At 57.5% G+C, this 17,443-nt stretch overlaps 1 protein-coding gene across 5 annotated transcripts in view; it reads left to right on the plus strand.

Annotated features, from left to right (window-relative positions):
- SPNS2 (SPNS lysolipid transporter 2, sphingosine-1-phosphate) overlaps positions 1-17,443 on the plus strand; it is a 36,218-nt gene that overhangs the window by 16,573 nt on the left and 2,202 nt on the right. Inside the window, exons 3-12 of one of the 5 annotated variants that reach the window (XR_011523178.1) lie at positions 7,283-7,419; positions 11,536-11,687; positions 11,869-11,935; positions 13,271-13,413; positions 13,686-13,838; positions 13,953-14,142; positions 14,507-14,572; positions 16,519-16,617; positions 16,706-16,869; positions 17,248-17,408. Coding sequence is in view for 4 of the 5 variants with exons in the window: in XM_070560940.1 (XP_070417041.1) it covers positions 7,283-7,419; positions 11,536-11,687; positions 11,869-11,935; positions 13,106-13,413; positions 13,686-13,838; positions 13,953-14,142; positions 14,507-14,572; positions 16,519-16,617; positions 16,706-16,869; positions 17,362-17,404 (1,379 nt within the window). In the remaining variant the exon portion in view is untranslated. Of the gene's footprint in view, positions 1-7,282; positions 7,420-11,535; positions 11,688-11,868; positions 11,936-13,105; positions 13,414-13,685; positions 13,839-13,952; positions 14,143-14,506; positions 14,573-16,518; positions 16,618-16,705; positions 16,870-17,247; positions 17,409-17,443 lie in introns of all 5 variants that reach the window. The other 4 variants (XM_070560942.1, XM_070560940.1, XM_070560939.1 and 1 more) reach the window with 4 other exon arrangements.

A 17,443-nucleotide genomic window follows, 5' to 3' on the forward strand; every position in this document is an offset into this window, starting at 1 on the left:
TCTTGGGTCGTGCTGTTTTGGGAATTCAGGGGCCCCCACAGCCTACACCTAAAGGGGCAGCTGCTGCCGAACCTCCTGTTGGCAGGCCCTGTGCTGGGCTTGGCCACAGACTCAGTCTTTGCACTCAGGTAGACTTCCTCTATCAATGGGGACAGAAAACATATCCAGTTCACACCCAGCCACAGGGGTAGCCCCGGGGGATGGCAGCAAGTGTGCACCCAGCTCTGCCTGGTGGCAGGTGGAGAAGACTTCCCCGAGGAGGGGAAATTTGAGTGGGGTTTTGAAGGATGAGTTGGAGTTCGTCCAGGAGAAAGGACTTGCAGTTTGTCAGTAGATGTGAGTAGCTCTCTTTCTCCCTCCAAGCTGGATAGAATATGCCAAGAAAACATTTAAATTACATAGCTGAGCTTGAAAGCTAAAGCTAGCAGGGAAATTTTCAGGTGCCAGAAGCAAAGAGTTGAACTCAAAAACAGGAAAACAGGACCTAATATTGAAGCCAAATGATAGACTTCGGGGACCAGCATATGTCTTAAACGCTGGTTGCAGTATTTTTAATGTAAACATTTTAATGAAAAAATTTAAATACACATAAAAAGTAGAGAGAGAATCTCCACGTGGCCATCACCCAGATTTATCAAATTGTCACTAGCCCAGCCCAGTCTCCAAGCTCGGGGGTTTCTTTGCTCTGAGGACTGGGCAGTGCCGGCTAGGGTTCTGGTGTTGCCTGGGTGACTCAGTTTCCACCCAGAGCCCAGAGCAAGCTCCCTGATTTCAAGATGTGCCCTCAGTGGGCGGATTTTCCATCCATGAAAGGACATCTCCTTCCCGGCTCTGGCTTTCTGCAGACAGCTTAGTCTAGCTCCTGCTCTGCTCGGGCCTGCGATGGCCACCCCTTTGCTGCAGGCCTCTGCTTCCAGGGACCCCAGCAGAGGCAAGTCCAAAACTGCTCCTTAGGGACACCTTCATGACCCGGGGCCTGCATGGGACATGGACGCCAATTCCTGCCTTCATGACCCGGGGCCTGCATGGGACACAGATGACAAGTGCCACGGAAGACAGACTCAAGTTCAAAATGAGCAGAGCACACAAGAAAGCCCACCTTTGTGGGACGGAGTCAACCAGGCCAGAAAAGATAGGAAAACTGACTTCTGAAGAACTTCAGAGAATAGGCTTATCTTACAGGGACTTGATATTGGGTATGCTTAATTTTCAACGCTCAAGAGGAAAGAATAGAATTTATGAGCTAGAATAGCACATTACTAAAAAAGAACAGGGAGGTGTCTAAGAGACCTAAATTCAAAATCCTAGAAGTGAAAAATGTAAGTATTAAAATTAAAAAATCTGTTGGGGCAGCCAGATGACATAGTGGTGAAGTTCGTGTGCTCCACTTCCGGTGGCCTAGGGTTCGCGGTTCTGATACTGGGCGCGGACCTACACATCACTCATGAAGCCATGCTGTGGCAGCATCCCATATACAAAATAGAGGAAGATTGGCACAGGTGTTAGTTCAGGGTGAATCTTCCTCACCAAAAAAAAAAGTAATAATTAGATGACTTAATTAGACTAGATTGAAGAGAGGAAAAGCAAATTAGAAGATGGATGCAAGGAAATCGGCATATGTGCAGGTTAGGGAAAGGGAAAGCGAGGCTGAAAGCCTGGCCCTGGTGACTTGTGGTTCATGGGCTGTGGGCTGGAGTGTGGGAGAATCAGTGAGAGGACGCTGCACAGTAGTCAGGATTTGATGGTGAGAGGCATCTGGGTTTTGTCTTGGGGCAGTGGGGAGCCACAGAAGGTTGTGAAGCAGGGCAGGTCCCTATAAGATATGTACATCAGGATGTTCACTCTGGGGCTGCGTGGGGGAATGGGTGGCAGAGGAGGCTGGAAGGCAGCTCGGGGCTGGGGTTTGGGGTCATGAGGAAGTGCCAGGATCGGGGGTGGGAAGGGAGAGTGGGGACAGAGGAAGAGCCAGCTCAGACTGAAACCAGACAGTGCCTCTGCTTGGGGCCGAGTCTCCTTCTGGCCTTGCTCGCCTCTCCACTTCGGCCTGTCCAGCAACATCCTCCTGCTTCGGCAAAGACTCGGGTTCTGAAGGCAAAGCCGGGCAGCCCCTGTGACTCTCCCCACAGGCCCTACTATTGGAAAGGGGGTCCAAGAACCCCTCTTTCCCTGAGGCCTGATGGGCCAACCCAGGGTGTACATCCTGAGCGGGGGTGGAGGAGGCAGCTCCCATTCTTCCTGCAGGAAGTCTGCCGGCCTTTCAGGCGCCCACGGGGCCAGGCTGTGCTGGGTGCTCCCATCATCCTTGCTGGCCTGGGCTGCCATCCTCCACATCCTGTGGGCAGGGAGGGTACCCAGGCAGAACCTGACCCCCGCCTGGCCCACGCCTGCCTGAGCACCCTCCCTGCCCACAGGATGTGGAGGATGGCAAGTCTTCTCCAAATAATAGGTCGGCCGGATCTGGACTTGGTAAAAATAGCCCTGGTTCAGCTCAGGCCGAGGTGGGGGCTGGATGTGGGCTCCAAGGCCACAGTGTGGGACCCAGGGCTCCCCCAGCTCAGACCTCACCCGGTGCTGCTCCAGGACCCCCTCTGGGCGCAAAAGCCCCACGGATGGGGGGGGGGTCCTGGGCTGCCTGCCAAGACGCAGAGCCCTCGGTCGGGGTTGTTCTGAGCTTCTGGGCGCTGGCCCCTCTGTGCGCCCCTAGGGGAGACGGCCTTTGGCCGGCACACCGAGCCCTGGGACGGCCATGAGAGTGGGCAGCACCTTAGGGCTGTCGGCCAAGCCCTGTGGTGCAGAGGACCTCCCGCCAGCCCTATGCAGAGGGGCATCGCCAGTCTCACGGAGGGAGGGAGGCTCCGGCCCAGGTTCTCCGCCCCTACCCGCCGTCTGTCCGTGGCCCTGCCCCCCCACCCTGGCTCCCTGCCTGCAGCTCCATTGTCCAGACCTGTGGGCTCAGCACACGTGAGCTGACCAGGGCTTCCCCACACCCCGGCCACAGGATGTCCTCGTGCGGGAGGTGCTGGGAACGCCACCACCCGCCGAGAGCAGGGTGGGGCAGCTGGGCTGCCCAGAAAGCTCTCCTCCAGTGAACAAAGACTGCGGGGTAGGGGCATGGTGGCCCGGGAAGCTTCTAGCCCGCCGGTCTGTATTTCCAGAGAGCTACTGGCTGCCGGCTGGTGGGGTAAGCCTCTGCGCCCCCATCTAGGACAGAGTTCACACATCCAGGCCTTTGCCTGTGCTGTTCCTTCTGCCAGGAACATTGTCCCTCTTGTCCCTACCCTGGTTGTGTTCAGGCCCCTGCACTGCCTGGGGCATCCCTGAGGTCCAGGAGAGGTCCTCTCTCATCTGCCCCAAGCAGGGGGAGGTCTGCGAGGATGGAGCGTGTCTCCCTCTTGACCCTGGACTCCCTTGTCCCCACGGGGGAGGCACTGAGGGACAGGCTGTGGTTCATAGCATCCTTGCCCAACTCGCTGTGTCCTCTTGGGCAGGTTCCTCCAGCTCTCAGTGGCCCCGGCTGTCAGGGGGACAGACACCGTGAAACGCAACCTGCAGCAGGCTGGGGCCTGGCAGTGCGGACGGGGCGTGACCCCTTCGACAGGGGCCCAGCTATGGTCTGGATGCCTCTGCCCACCCAAATGAGCCGGCAGACCACCAGGGGAGGGGCCGGGGGGCCGCCCTCCTGCTCTCCTGCGGGCAGGAGGGTGGGGATGCGCCAGGATGGCCGAGGGCTGGCCAAGGCCTGGGTCCCCTCCTTCGGCTCCTCTCCACCCACACAGTGGGGATTTTCCAGGGCTCCCCTTTGGAGGGCGAGAACAGAACATGCTGGGGCTCTCCACGGCCCCTAACTAAAGGCCACACCGGGTCCTAGTGCCTGGACCCCAGTGTCCCCCCACGGCCTGTCTCCTGCTGCTTCCTCCAGAGCCTTCCCGTGCTGCAGCCCGGCGCTTCTGGCTATTGACAGACCCTGAACTCTCCCTGACCTTGGGGACATCAGCTGGGACCTTCCATCTTCCCAGCCTGGCAGTCCGTAGCGTGATTTAGAGCAAGGGCTCTGCAGTCAGACAAATTGGGGTTTAAATTCTCGCTCAGCCACACACTAGCTGTGTGACATCACTTCTTTCAGCCTCTGTTGTCTCCCCTGTAAGATGAAGAGAAGGAATGAGACTCGAATGAGGTAATCTGTGCTTATGTCCAGGGCGCATCCCTGGGCCTTGCCTGTAATAAGTGCTCCATCGATGATAACTGCAGGTATTATTAACAATAAGCATTATGCCTCATTAACCATTATATAGTATTGCTTATAGGATCCGTAATTTATATTTTAGTACATAGTCTTGGATTTAAGTATTATTGTCATGGTAAACTCCTATGCATCCTTCAATACCCAGCTCTGACTTCACCACCTCCATCAAGTCTCCTTTCACTATTCTGGCAGGAGTTGACCCTCCTTGCTTGTTCCCTGGCATTTTAGGGAACTGGGCAACTCAAGGATGGGATTTGTGCCCTGGCCAGACAGGGAGCAATTCCTACTCTGATTCTTTCTGCCCACTCGCCACCTAGCACAGACGGGCACAGAGGGAACAATTCTTCCTCCTCCTGTAAGTCCTGATGAGGCTGACATCTCTTTCCTGTCCATATTCCTATCTGATCTCAGGCAGGCCCTGGGAGGCAGGCCCAGCAGGAAAAATTCTTTCTCTAGATATGAGGAAATGATGTTTGCCTTGACTAATCTGAACAAGGGCCCCGTGTTGCTGGAGGCAGTCCCCTCAGGCAGGGCAGGGCAGGGCACGAGGCGCCTCGTAAGCTTTACCCCACCCAGCGGTCGCAGCACCTGCGAGCTGATATTTTCATCTTCATTTTGCAGACGAGGAAGTGGCCGCGTTGGCTCAGGCTGGCTCCTGAGAGTTGACTGTTCAATTTTCAGGAATCGAGTGAGCGGGTTGTCAAACACAACCATTATTAAAAACTAAGCTATGGGGGCCGGCCCCACGGCCCAGTGGTTGAGTTCCCACGCTCTGCTTTGGCGGCGCAGGGTTCACCGGTTCGGATCCTGGGCATGGACATGACACCGCTCATCAGGCCACGCTGAGGTAGTGTCCCACACAGAGGAGCTAGAACGACTTACAACTGGGATATACAACCATGTGCTGGGGCTTTGGGGAGAAAAAAAAAAGAAAGAGGAAGACTGGCAGCAGATGTTAGCTCAGGGCCAATCTTCCTCACCAAAAAACAAAAACAGACAAAAAACTAAACTGTGTAAACTTAACATGAAACAATTTATATTAAAACAAACGTAATAAATACTTAAAAGTCATCACCCTGTAATCATTTCACCATGTTTTACTATGCTCTAGTTCCTAAGGTGGTTTACGTCTGCTGTATCTGTGTGGTAGAAATACTGCACACACAATGCCGTGCAACTGCTCATCGCTTCCCGGCTCTGAGCAGTGACGTCACATGGGATCAGCCGCGCTGGGAGCATTTACCCCATGAAGACTGGCAAACACTACAAACACTACACATCAGGGCTTCCTCTCTCCACTTGTTCAGAGAGCCAGTTGTTAAACATTTATGAGCACACCACTGAACGGAGGCACAGAGAGGTTGTTGACCTGCCTGAGGTCACCCAGCTGGGAAGGAGCAGAGCTGACTTCGAGCCCAGGCGGGGTGTCTCTGGTGCCCAGGTACACGTACCTCCACGCTGGCTCTCCCCGAGGCCCCCGTCACACAGAGTTGGGATTAGCAGGTTCCCCTGGCACCCACACATGCTCACTGTCCTGCCCACTAGGATGAGAGAGGGGCAGTCACGTTTCTGCAGCCCAGCCGTCTCTCCGCCTTGCTCTCCTCCTTCCCTCCTGCCTCCCCTCCCTGGTCCTCCTCCCTGGGGACGCAGGTCTGCACGGGAGCCGCAGAGCCCAGGCATGCTTCAGCCTGGCGGTCAGAGGCCGGCCAACTGGCCACCTTGTCTGCCCGCCCCCGCCTTTGTCTGGCCATCTGCCTGTCAGCTGTGGGACTGGCTTTTAGGGGGAGCAGTGGGGGGCTGCCTCGCTGCATGATCTAGGGCCTACCCTGCCTTGCTGGCCTCCTCACCCCACCTGGGACCCCAAGGCCCCTCCCATCACAGGCAGTGTCACCCCCACGGAGTCCTCTAAGACTGCTGCTCTCCTGTTCCCGAAGAACAAAACCAGGTCATATCACTCTCTGCTCAGCATCCTCTGGTGTTTTCCTTTCTTGCCCGTTGAAGCCACAGTCATCGCAGTGGGTCACGGTCCCTACCCCAGCCGGCCTCTCCCCCTCGGTCCCTCTGCTCCAGCCACTCTGGCCTCTTTATTGTTCCTCAAATATTCTAAGCACGCTCCCGCCCCAGGGCCTTTGCACTTGCTGTTCTTGGTGTAATATTTGCATGATTTTTTTCCTCACCTCCTCCAGGTCTTTGCTGAAATGTCACCTTCTCTGACCCTTCTATTTAAAATTGTAACATCTGCTTTCTCTCTCTCACACACACCTTTCCTATCTTCTGTTTCTGCTCTTTTACTCTGCTATCACTTGTTACCATCTGGCATACCGTACTTTTATTTTATTTTCTGTTCCTCCTCATTAGAACAAAAGTCCAGAGAGGGCAGGAATTTTTGTCTGTTTTGTTGAATGGATGAATGAATGAATGAACAAATGACAATGTTTCCGAATGTCAGGAAATGTCTGCAGCCTGCTGGGATTGAGGGTGGTCGTGTGATCTGGCAGGTACGAGACCTGGGCTTCTAGGCCCAGTTCTGCCCTGATTTGCTGTGTGACCTTGGGCAGATCCCTTCACCTCTCTGAACCTCTTTCCCAAGTATAACAAGGGGAGCAGTGTGGTGTATAAGTATAAGGAACGCTGGTCCTGGAGGCAGACAGGCAGGGGGTCATTATTCTCTGAGCTCGTCTCCCCGTCTGTGCGGTGGGATGGGGTTGGAGGGGCACACAAGACGCTGCGTGGTGAGCCTCTAACACAGCTCCTGGCACGTAGAAACCGTTCAGAGAATAAATCTTTACTGTTTTCAGAGTACCCCAAAGGCTCACCCGGCGCTGGGCAGCCCGTGGACATGAATGGAAGAGGATGGGGCCGTCCCGCCTCCCCGGGGCCCAGGCGGGCCGAGGCCGCCCTCTCTGGGGCTGCTTCCTCAGGCCCTGGCCCAGGCCGACCTTTGTCTCAGGGGCACTTGGCCGCGAGCTGAGCGGTAGGGGCAGGCGGGCTGGGCCACGGGGACCCCGCGCGGCCCTCAGCCCGCCTCTCCCTGCACAGTGTTCATCTGTAGCTTCATGGTGGCCGCCCCCCTCTTCGGGTACCTGGGTGACCGCTTCAACAGGAAGGTGATCCTCAGCTGCGGCATTTTCTTCTGGTCGGCCGTCACTTTCTCCAGCTCCTTCATCCCCCAGCAGGTGAGGCCTGCCCCGCTTCCGCCCAGCAGCCCTGCCCAGCCCCTCTGCGTGGCCTGCTTCCCCCAGGGGGCGGCTAGCCTGATTGACCTGCCATAGTCTGGGTCATGGGTTCCAGCCCCTTGGTTCGAACCCCAGACAGTGTCTTCCATTCGCAGTGGGATGAGGGCGTGTTCGGGTACTTCTGCAAACTGGCCCTGCAGACAGGGCCTTCCCCATGTCAGCCTGACCTGAGGGATTCACAGCCCTGTGTGGTATCCTGACTCTTTCTGAGCTGCCTCTGATTTGGGGAGGACGCAAGGCATAGGGGGAGTGAGTCTGCCAAGGAGTCAGGACCCTTGGGTTCTAGTCCTGGCTCTGCCTTCATCTTGCTGTGTGACCCTAGGTAAGTCACTACTCTTCTTTGGGCCTCACAGTTTGCTCTTTGACTGACCACCAGCTAACTCTTAGGGTCAGAGTTCTAGGGAGGCAAACATCAGTTCAACACGAGGAAGATGTTTCTTACTTTGTTCCCACAGTTCTGGGTTTGACTATCCCAACTTTGTTGCCTACTAAGCTTTGTGATCTGGAGAAACTTACTTAACCTCTCTGAGCCTCAGTTTCCTCATCTTTAATATGGGGATAATGCTTCTCAGCTTGAAGGTTTGTTGTGAGAAATAACTGAGCTAATGAATGCCCAGACCCTGGAACATGGCAGGTGTTCAATAAATCATTATTTCTGTTCTTTCTTCCAAAGAGGAGATATGTTGCTTTGTGAGGTAGTGAGTTTCCCATAACTAGGGGTATTCAAGCAGAGGAAGGACAATCACAAGATGACAACTGTAAAGGGAGATAGAAGAAGGAGGGAGGACCAGGATCTGTCCTCATGGAGCTTTCAGCTTAGGGGACAAAGGAGGAGACCTCAGCCCTGTCTTTGGGAGCACCCAGGCTGGGAGTGGGAAGATGTGACAGGAGCTCCCATGCTCAGACCTTCAGGATGAGCAAAGTGCTGAAAGTGCTCACTGAAGAGCGCAGTCTCTGGAAATTCATGTGGTCAGGGAAGGCTTCCTGGAGGAGGCAGCATTTGGGTTGAGCAGGCAGGACAGGGAGATTAGGCCTTTTGGTGAAGATAGCATGGGCACAGGGAGCACACTCATGGATGGAGAATTGGGAGAGGGTTGCGAGAACGAGGCAGAGAGGGTTTTGGCTGGAAAGGAGGCAGGCACCAGGTCGTGGGAACCTCGAATGCCAGTTTGGGGGGCCTGGGCTTGCTCCTGAGGGCAGTGCTGGACTCTGGAAGAGGCTGCAGAAGGGAACGGTAGGTCAGGTTTACATTGATCGAGAAGAGGTTGGAGGCGAGGGCAGAGAGAATGGGCAGGTTTGGGCGGTACCACTTTGCTTCCCGGGGCAGCTGCACAGAGGAGGGTCAGGCCCAGGTAGGCTCCAGGCCCAGCATGTCAGGTGGAGCCTGCGGCCACAGTCGAAAATGGAGCCTGGACCAGAGGCCTCTAGGGCCCCGTTGTTCTGCCCCTGGCCAGGTTCCTGGTCATCCAACCTCTGGGATTGGCCAGTGAGGTCAGGACCATGACGCCAGGGCTAGGCCCCGCTCTGGGTGCGTGGAAGGGAGGGAGAGGTGGGGGGAGAAGCAGACAGATCACCCCCAATTTATCCATACATTCATTGCTAGCACAATCTGAGTCCCACGGGGGTTTTTGCGGACCTTGGCAACGTGATTCTGAAGCTAATTTGGCAGACAAAAAGCCCAGGAACAGCCAAGAACATGGTGAAAAATAACAGTGAAGGGGAACTTGCCGTATCCGTCATCACAATCTGGCTGTTCTAACCGAAACCAAGGGGTCGATGAGACGGAGTCCTCTTTTCCACGGGAGCTGGTGCGGGAGGAAAGTTGCATCTCAGATAAATGGTTTTGGGGGAACTCACTATCCATCTGGAGTGAAAATAAAGTTTAGTCTGTATTTCAAATCATCCTTCAGAGTAAATTCCAGATAGGCGAAAGTAAAGTAAAAAGCAAACTGTAAAAATCTAGAACTGTACGTCAACAAGAAAAAGACAAGTAAGACAAATAATCCAGTAGAAAAATGGGCAAATTACAGGGACAGGCAATTCCAGGAGAAGATGCCCAAGTGGGCGATAAACGCAGGAAAAGATGGCACTCTGCCTCTGGAGTAATCAGGCTCGTGCAAATTAAAACAACAGTGAGATACCGGTTCACACCCAACAGATTGGTGACAATTAAGGCTGACGATACCAAGTGTTATTAAAGCTGCTGGTGGGAGTGTAAATTGGTGGGGCCTCTTTGAAGAGCAAAATGGCAGGATTTGTAAAAGTCTGTGTACAGCCCAGCCTTGTACTTCGAGGTATGTACCCAAGAGAGAAACTCCAACTCGTGGACATGAAGTGACATGTGCATACAAGGATGTCTGTTGCAGAATTGTAATAGAAACAAAGGGAAGCAGTCTAAAGGACCATGACTGGGGAATACCCAGGTCAAACGGGATGTATTCACACTATGGGATTCCTGACAGCAAAAGGATGAACTAGAGCTATATTAACCAGCATAAATCGGTTTCCAAAAGATAAGAATGGGGGAAAACAGCAAAAATGTGGGATCAGATGCACAGAACGGTCCCTTTCATGTTCATGTTTTAAAAGCACACAGAAGACACTAAGTGTGGTTCACTGGTACATGTATGTATGTTCACACGTGGTACATGCATGCAGAGGTAGAGACGGGTTCACACCAACACACGACACGGCGGGTTCCTGGGGGGAGAGGGCCATCAACAGGATCCCCATCAAAGAGGTCTTATCTGCTCTTTACCGAGGAGGATGACTGAGGAAACTGCTCCCATTCTCTCCCTCAAATATAACAACCATAAAATATTAAAGAACAACTATAAGGACCCACAATTAAAATATATAACTATGTACTTGGGGGATTTGGGGAGAAAAAGCAGAAAAAAAATATTAAAGAATATTTTTACCATTTTGGGATGGAGTAGACTTTCTGAATAAGACATGAATAGTCCAGAACCCATTAAGATTGGACAGCATCAAATTAAACAGCACGACATAAAGCTTCTGTTCGGTGAAACCACCCATAAACAAAGCGGGAGGAAAGATGACGGAAAATATTTGTGTCATATATAATAAAAGATCAATACACATGATAGATAAAAAACTAACAGAAATCAATACAAGAAAGACAAACAACCCAACAGCAAAATAGGTAAAGGCTGTGGGCAGATGATTCCCAGGAAAAGCAGAGGCAAGGGGCCAGGGGAAGACTCGGAGAGGGAGAGAGTGAGTGAAGGAGCCTCAGAAATGAGGGGCACAGAGATGGATGGGCAGGGCCAGTGATGCAGAGAGAGGGCCGGGAAAGAGATGTGCAGATGCAGAGAGGGAAACAGGGAGATCCTGAGGGGGGCTGCATGTGGGCGATGCTGGCCGGATGGGTGGTCAGGGTGGGGCTGGGGAAAGATGACCAGGCTGGGTTCTCAGGCCCTGGGCAGCTGGGGGCACAGAGGGGCCGGGTCCACATCAAAGGGGTAGCACCACGGGCAGCTGGCACTGCCCCACCCTTCCTGGCTCAGCTGGGCTTTCCTCTTTGATGTGTGTATCGGGGAGGGGGCACTGAGCCCACTGGGCTGCCCTGCCCACTCCCCACTCACACCGTCCTCCGTGCTGGCAGAGTCAGCCCAGCTGCCCTGCCCAGGGGTGGGAGGCAGAGTGAGGGGTGACTTGAGGTCCCCAAGCTGGGGCCAGAACCCAGAGAGGGGGTCTCCCAATTGGGGAGAGGCAGTGGAGACACAGGCCTATGCCCCACATGCTTATGGGGACAGAGGGGGATCTGTCTGGGCCGTCCTTATAACTCTCAGCCTGTGCAAGTGCAGTCCCATCCCAGCACTGGGCCAACCGAACTCTATCAAATCCGCTATACAGAGGGGGAAACTGAGGCCCAGAGTGGCTTAGGGATGTAGTCTTTGCTAAGGCAGGGGTTGGGCTCCATCGTCTTCCCTGGCTCCTGGACCCTGCAGGGGTGAGGAGCAAAGTGGGGACCAAGGACGAGCAGACAGAAGAGTAGGACGGTCCCCCAGCATCTTCCGCCCCTCCCCACAGCACTTCTGGCTGCTGGTCCTGTCTCGGGGGCTGGTGGGCATCGGCGAGGCCAGCTACTCCACCATCGCACCCACCATCATCGGCGACCTCTTCACCAAGAACACGCGCACGCTCATGCTGTCTGTCTTCTACTTTGCCATCCCGCTGGGCAGGTGAGGATCTGGGCAGGGCCCACTCGGACTTCTGACCACCCCTTCTCCCTGAGGTCCGGCTCTCTGTGACCGAAGCATGCAGGTGGTCAGCTCCCTGGCTGGCTAGGGGGTGGGGGCGGGAGGCCGGTGGGCATCCTCTGCGCCCGCCCATCCCCACCTGACTGTGCCATCTTCTCTGCAGTGGCCTGGGCTACATCACTGGCTCCAGCGTGAAGCAGGCGGCTGGAGACTGGCACTGGGCCCTGCGGGTAAGGACACCCCAGACCAGTCCTTGCCCAGAGTCACTCAGAGATCCGGGGACACAGCCCGGGCTAGGACGCAGGCCTCCGCCTCCAGGCTTCCCAACTCTCGGGCCTGGGCTTTTCTAGATTAGTCCACATTGAGGTGTCGGGGCCCAGCTGTGAGGGGAGCCAGACTCAGCCCCACCACCCCCAGGGCCCCCAGTCGGAGAGGACGGAGGACTCTCCCACCATGTCAGGAAATTCCAGGTCCACGATGGCACTTCCTGCTTCGAGCCCTGGCACTGTGCTGGGGTGAGACTGAGACCAAACCTCTGTGTGGGGGCCCCCAGGGTCTGGAGCCACTTCCTGTCCCGCAGGAGGATTCGAGGCAAGTCTGCCAAGACCCCAGGACAGTGCAATCAGAGGAAACAGAGATCCCCAGTCTCCCGGAGGAGAGGAAGCTTAAGACAAAGTGTTTTTTCCTCAAAAGCAGGAAGGAAGCAGCCTCCGTGGAATTTCTGGTTGGGGGGTGAATGGAGAGGAACTCTCGAGCCCCTGGGCTCCCTGGCCTGGTGGGGGTGGGGGCAGATCTCCCTGTTCTCATGAACGGGGGGCAGGGAGGAGTGGGTATATCGGAATCCAGGCTGCCAAGATATCCTCCTTCCATGTGGGGAGAGGCGTGGGGCCGTGGAGACTCTGTTCTCAACCCTGGGCTGGACACAGGGAAGACCTGAAGGGGCCCCTCAGCCTGTGTTCTCCTGGGGCCCATATGGGCCCCTCCCAAAGGATATCCTACTTGATATGTTAGCTGGAAGATTCATGCCCAGCCAGTCCCCTCCCAGTGCCCCCCAGGGTGAGGAGCCAGCCTGGGGAACTTTTCCTGACCCAGGGATGTGGGCAGGGCTGGTATCTGGCTCCCTGTCCCCAGGAACTCTCTCTCCTCCTCTCCTAGTCATCTTTCCATATGTCTGTCCATCTATCTGTCTTCCTTTCTTTCCACCCATCATCCATCTATCCATCCATCCTTCCATCCATCTGTCTGTTTCTCTGTCCATCTCTCCAGCGATCTGTCCTCCCTTCTCCGTCCATCTGACCATCCATCCCTCCTTTCTGTCTTCAGTCTCTCTTCCTATCTTGCCCCTGGTCTGGACAGTTCATTTTGAGCCCCCAAGACTTTTTTGCTGACTTCATCCCCAGGTGGCTTTTCTCAGCAGCCCAGTCAGGAAGGCTGGGCAGACACCAGACCAGAGGAGGCGCTCGGAGCCAGAGAAGGCCTGGTTTGCCTACGCCCCCCTCCTGGTGCAGAAGAGACAGGACCGACTGGGCACTGGTGTCCTAACCTGGTGCTCCCTGCCTTGCCAGGTGTCCCCCATCCTGGGCATGATCACAGGAACACTCATCCTTGTCCTGGTCCCGGCCACTAAGAGAGGCCATGCCGACCAGCTCGGGGGGCAGCTCAAGGCACGGACCTCGTGGCTCCGAGACATGAAGGCCCTGATCCGGAAGTGAGTGCTGCTGGGAGGGGTCTGGTGGGAGGAGGGAGGGGTGCTGAGATGAGAGGACCCATTCCCCAGCATGGTGGCCCACCCAGCACCCTCGGCCAGACCTCCCGCTGTCTCCACTGCCCACAGTGCTGGGATTGACATCCTGGCCACTTGCGTTTATTATTCCTGAGGGCTGAGCCCTCACCCCCAGAGCCCAGAAGGAGTCGGGAAGAAAAGGCTGCCTCCTGGGTCCCGACCCTGGGTTAAGTGTCGCCGCCTCGGCCTCTCCCCAGCCGCAGCTACGTCTTCTCCTCCCTGGCCACGTCGGCCGTGTCCTTCGCCACAGGGGCCCTGGGCATGTGGATCCCGCTCTACCTGCACCGCGCCCAAGTCGTGCAGAAGATGGCAGAGACGTGCAGCAGCCCACCCTGTGGGGCCAAGGACAGGTGGGGCACGGCAGGGGGCGGGGTGGGTGGCAAGGGATGCTGGACGAGAGCGCCAGCCCCTCTGCCCCAGCCTTGGCAGCCACCAACCCGTGCTCTGCGTCCTCTGTCCCACAGCCTCATCTTTGGAGCCATCACTTGCTTTACGGGCTTTCTGGGTGTGGTCACGGGGGCAGGAGCCACGCGCTGGTGCCGCCTGCGGACCCAGCGGGCTGACCCGCTAGTGTGTGCTGTGGGCATGCTGGGCTCTGCCATCTTCATCTGCCTTATCTTCGTGGCCGCCAAAAGCAGCATCGTGGGGGCCTATGTGAGTGCAGTGGAGGGTGTGAGGGTGGTGGGGGGAGCTGGGCCTGGCCCAGGAGGCTCTGGAACAGGAAACACAGTCTGACTCGTGGGGCCCTCCCTCCCTGTGGGAGGCTCCAGTCCTCTGCCTGCCCCTGCTTTGTGCAGGGCCTGTCCAGGGCTCTGGGGGTCCTTCAGGGCTGTGGGCATGGCTTGAAGTCTGTAGATAATCCACAAATTCCTCATGGGCCTACTGCCAGGAGAGCGGCCCCACAGAGAGGTGGGAGGGTTTTGGGGGCTCCCTGCCAGCACCCAGGGTTCAAAGAGCAGCCCGGAGCCACTGGCGGGTGGAGGGCTCCCTAACGGTCGCTCTGGTCTCTCCTGGACAGATCTGTATCTTCGTCGGGGAGACGCTGCTATTTTCTAACTGGGCCATCACTGCGGACATCCTGATGGTGAGGCAGGCCAAGGTTGCCTCGTGCTGACCCAGGCCTCTTGACCTCTTGGGTCAGCTGGGGAGGGTGGGTGAAGAGGCAGGAAAGCTGGCAGGGCGGGGGTTGGGGTGGGAGTGGGGGCGGGGGGGGGGGGGGAGGAAGGCATTCTGGGAAGGTGAGCCTGGAGGCAGGGAGGGGATCAGAGGTTTTGGGGTCTGCATCTGAAATCTGAGGGTTGAGCGGGCAGGAGGGATGGATGTGAGGATGGGGCGGGGAGGGGGATGTCTGGACGCTCAGGTTTGTGGCCCAGAGGCTGGCAGTGCCAGGCTGGCACGGAGGTGGTGCTGCCTGCCAGTGCTCCTCCCCCAGCGTCTGAGCTGCCATGGACCCTGCCCTCCCAGCTCAGCCTGGGTCCCAGGGCGCCTGCCGGGTGCCTGCGGCTGGGGCTGGGTGGACAGAGGCTGTCTTCACAGGGTCAACAATGGGCTGCAGACCAGCCGGCCAGGGACAAAGGGCCGTCTGAGCGCAGCAGGGGCTCGTGTCCCTGGGCAGAGACGGGCGCAGCCTGGGAGGAACCGGGAGGGGGCTGTGGCCCTGATAACTTCAGCAGTCTGGGGGGCTTGGGGGGAGTGACACGGGGCCCTGTCCTTGGGGATCCTGCAAAGTCAGGGTCAGGAGAGGATTGGGGGAAGGGAGTACAGAGCACCTGCGTTAGAGAGAGTGTCTGGGAGCTGCCAGGCAGGCTCTGGGGCCGGGGAGGAAGGACTCCTCATGGGTTGGCCCTCAGGACGAGAGGGTGCCTCCATAAGGGACAGCTCAAGAGATCAGAATCTGCCTGGCTAGGGCCTCTGCTGGTCCTCTCCTCCGGGAAGCCTGCCTTGCCCCACCCAGCTTCCCTGCATATCTCTCTGCCCCACCAGGCCATGGGTGGGGACAGGTGGGGGGATCTGACACAGCTCTGTGCCTGAGCATGGAGCCAGGTGGGGTGGGGGGCCCCGCACATGCCCTGAGTGAAGGGAGGGATGAGTCTGTCTGAATCAAGTGCCCTTGGCAATGAGCAGGAGCCCCTCCTCCGCCTCCCCTCAGCCAGGGGCAGCCCCAGCTGCTGACAGGTTTGGGTCCCAGGGAAATCATGTCCCATTTTAATAAGTGTCACAACCGAGCGGCTAATTATTCTTGGAAATGGGGTCACACAGTCCCATCAGATCCAGGTCTCCCCGCCCCAACCCATCCTGGGGTGCCCAGTGGGCACTGGCTGCTCTCACAGACTGTCCACAGGGCCTGGAACTCTGCCTAGATGAGGCAGCTGGAGCTCGGGCCCAGGGGCCTACACAGGGCCCCCCCACGGAGCTGGCTGCTGCCTGTCCCACTGCCCCTCTGCTGACCTTAGCCTGCCCCACTTTGGAGGTGCTGCCCCTGTGAGTCAGGCCTCCTTGGTCTGAGCGGGGTTCCTGGGGCCCAGCAGCTCCCGGCTTTCGGTGCTGGGGGTGCCCATGGGTAAAGTGGAGGCTCTTCCAGGCAGGGTCCTGCTCCTCCCCCAGTCCCTCAGCCCAGGCCAACCTAGGCCTTGCCAGGTCCTCATGGAGGGGGGACCAAGATGGGTCTTTAGCAGCGAGGAGATGAGGGCGAGAGACCCTTGGGGTTCTGGTCCCTGCAGTGCCTGACTCCCTGTGTGATCCCTGAGGAATGTCCGCCTCTGGGCCTCAGTTTCCCTTGACCACTGTGCTTGGCTCCCCACCAAGAGCCAAGCGCAGCCCCTGAGGCACGTGGTCCCACGAGTTGGAGAGCAGAGGGCCTGGCTGGAGGGAGGGGCGCGAGGAGGGAAGGGCCCAGGAGACGGAGGGGTCAAGACACCAGGGCAGACTGAGTCTGAGGGTATGGGGGCTTCAGAGCGTGGTGACCCCAGGGATGAGGCCAGGTGGGGGCACCTGGCTCCTGTGGCCTCTGACCTGCCGCCTCTTCTGCAGTATGTGGTCATTCCCACAAGAAGGGCCACCGCAGTGGCCCTGCAGAGCTTCACCTCCCACCTGCTGGGGGATGCCGGAAGCCCCTACCTCATCGGCTTTGTGAGTACCCTGGGGGCGGGAGAGGCTGAGGTGGGTGACGGGCTTCGGGAGGTGGCCCCGCCCTGATGGTCACCCACAATCCTCACAGATCTCCGACCTGATCCGCCAGAGCACCAAGGACTCCCCGCTCTGGGAGTTCCTGAGTCTGGGCTATGCCCTCATGCTCTGCCCCTTCGTCGTGGTCCTGGGTGGCATGTTCTTCCTCGCCACTGCTCTCTTCTTCCTCAGTGACCGGGCCAAGGCTGAGCAGCAGTGAGTGGGGGTGGGGGAGGGCCTGCCGCCTCGGCCGTGACAGCTTCCGCCTGGGGTGGTTCCAGGGTGAAGTGGGTGGGTCACCTGGCCGAAGGGGTCCCTGCCCGGCCCCAACGGCTTCCTGTCCTTGTGACGCCGCCTCCGGCTCACAGGCTCCGTCACACACGCAGCGGTGGCTGGGAGCCCTCGGTGGCCGGGCTGTGCCTGGCGGTTCTGGGCCTGGGTCTTTCTCTGCAGTTAATGGTTTTCAGAGCTGGGACCCCCTCCTCTTCCTTTTCCTCTCATTTTCTGACTTCTTTCTCCTCTCCTCTTGACTCCTGTCTCTCTTTCTCTTCTCCCCACCCCTGGGCTCTCCCACCTCCCCCTGGGCCTGACGAGGTCCCTGCCCAGCACGTCCGGTCAGCCAGCCCCCGTGATGCGATGCGCCAGAGCAGTGCCCGGGCCGGGCCCCCGCTGATCCGCCACCTTGACCCCCGCCCGTCTCTCCCCCAGGGTGAACCAGCTGGTGATGCCGCCCGCATCCATGAAAGTCTGAGGCGGTGAGTGTGAGTGGGCCATGGGTGGGGGGCTGGGG

Source organism: Equus przewalskii, chromosome 10, assembly GCF_037783145.1.
Source record: "Equus przewalskii isolate Varuska chromosome 10, EquPr2, whole genome shotgun sequence".
NCBI classification, from domain to species: Eukaryota; Metazoa; Chordata; class Mammalia; order Perissodactyla; family Equidae; genus Equus; species Equus przewalskii.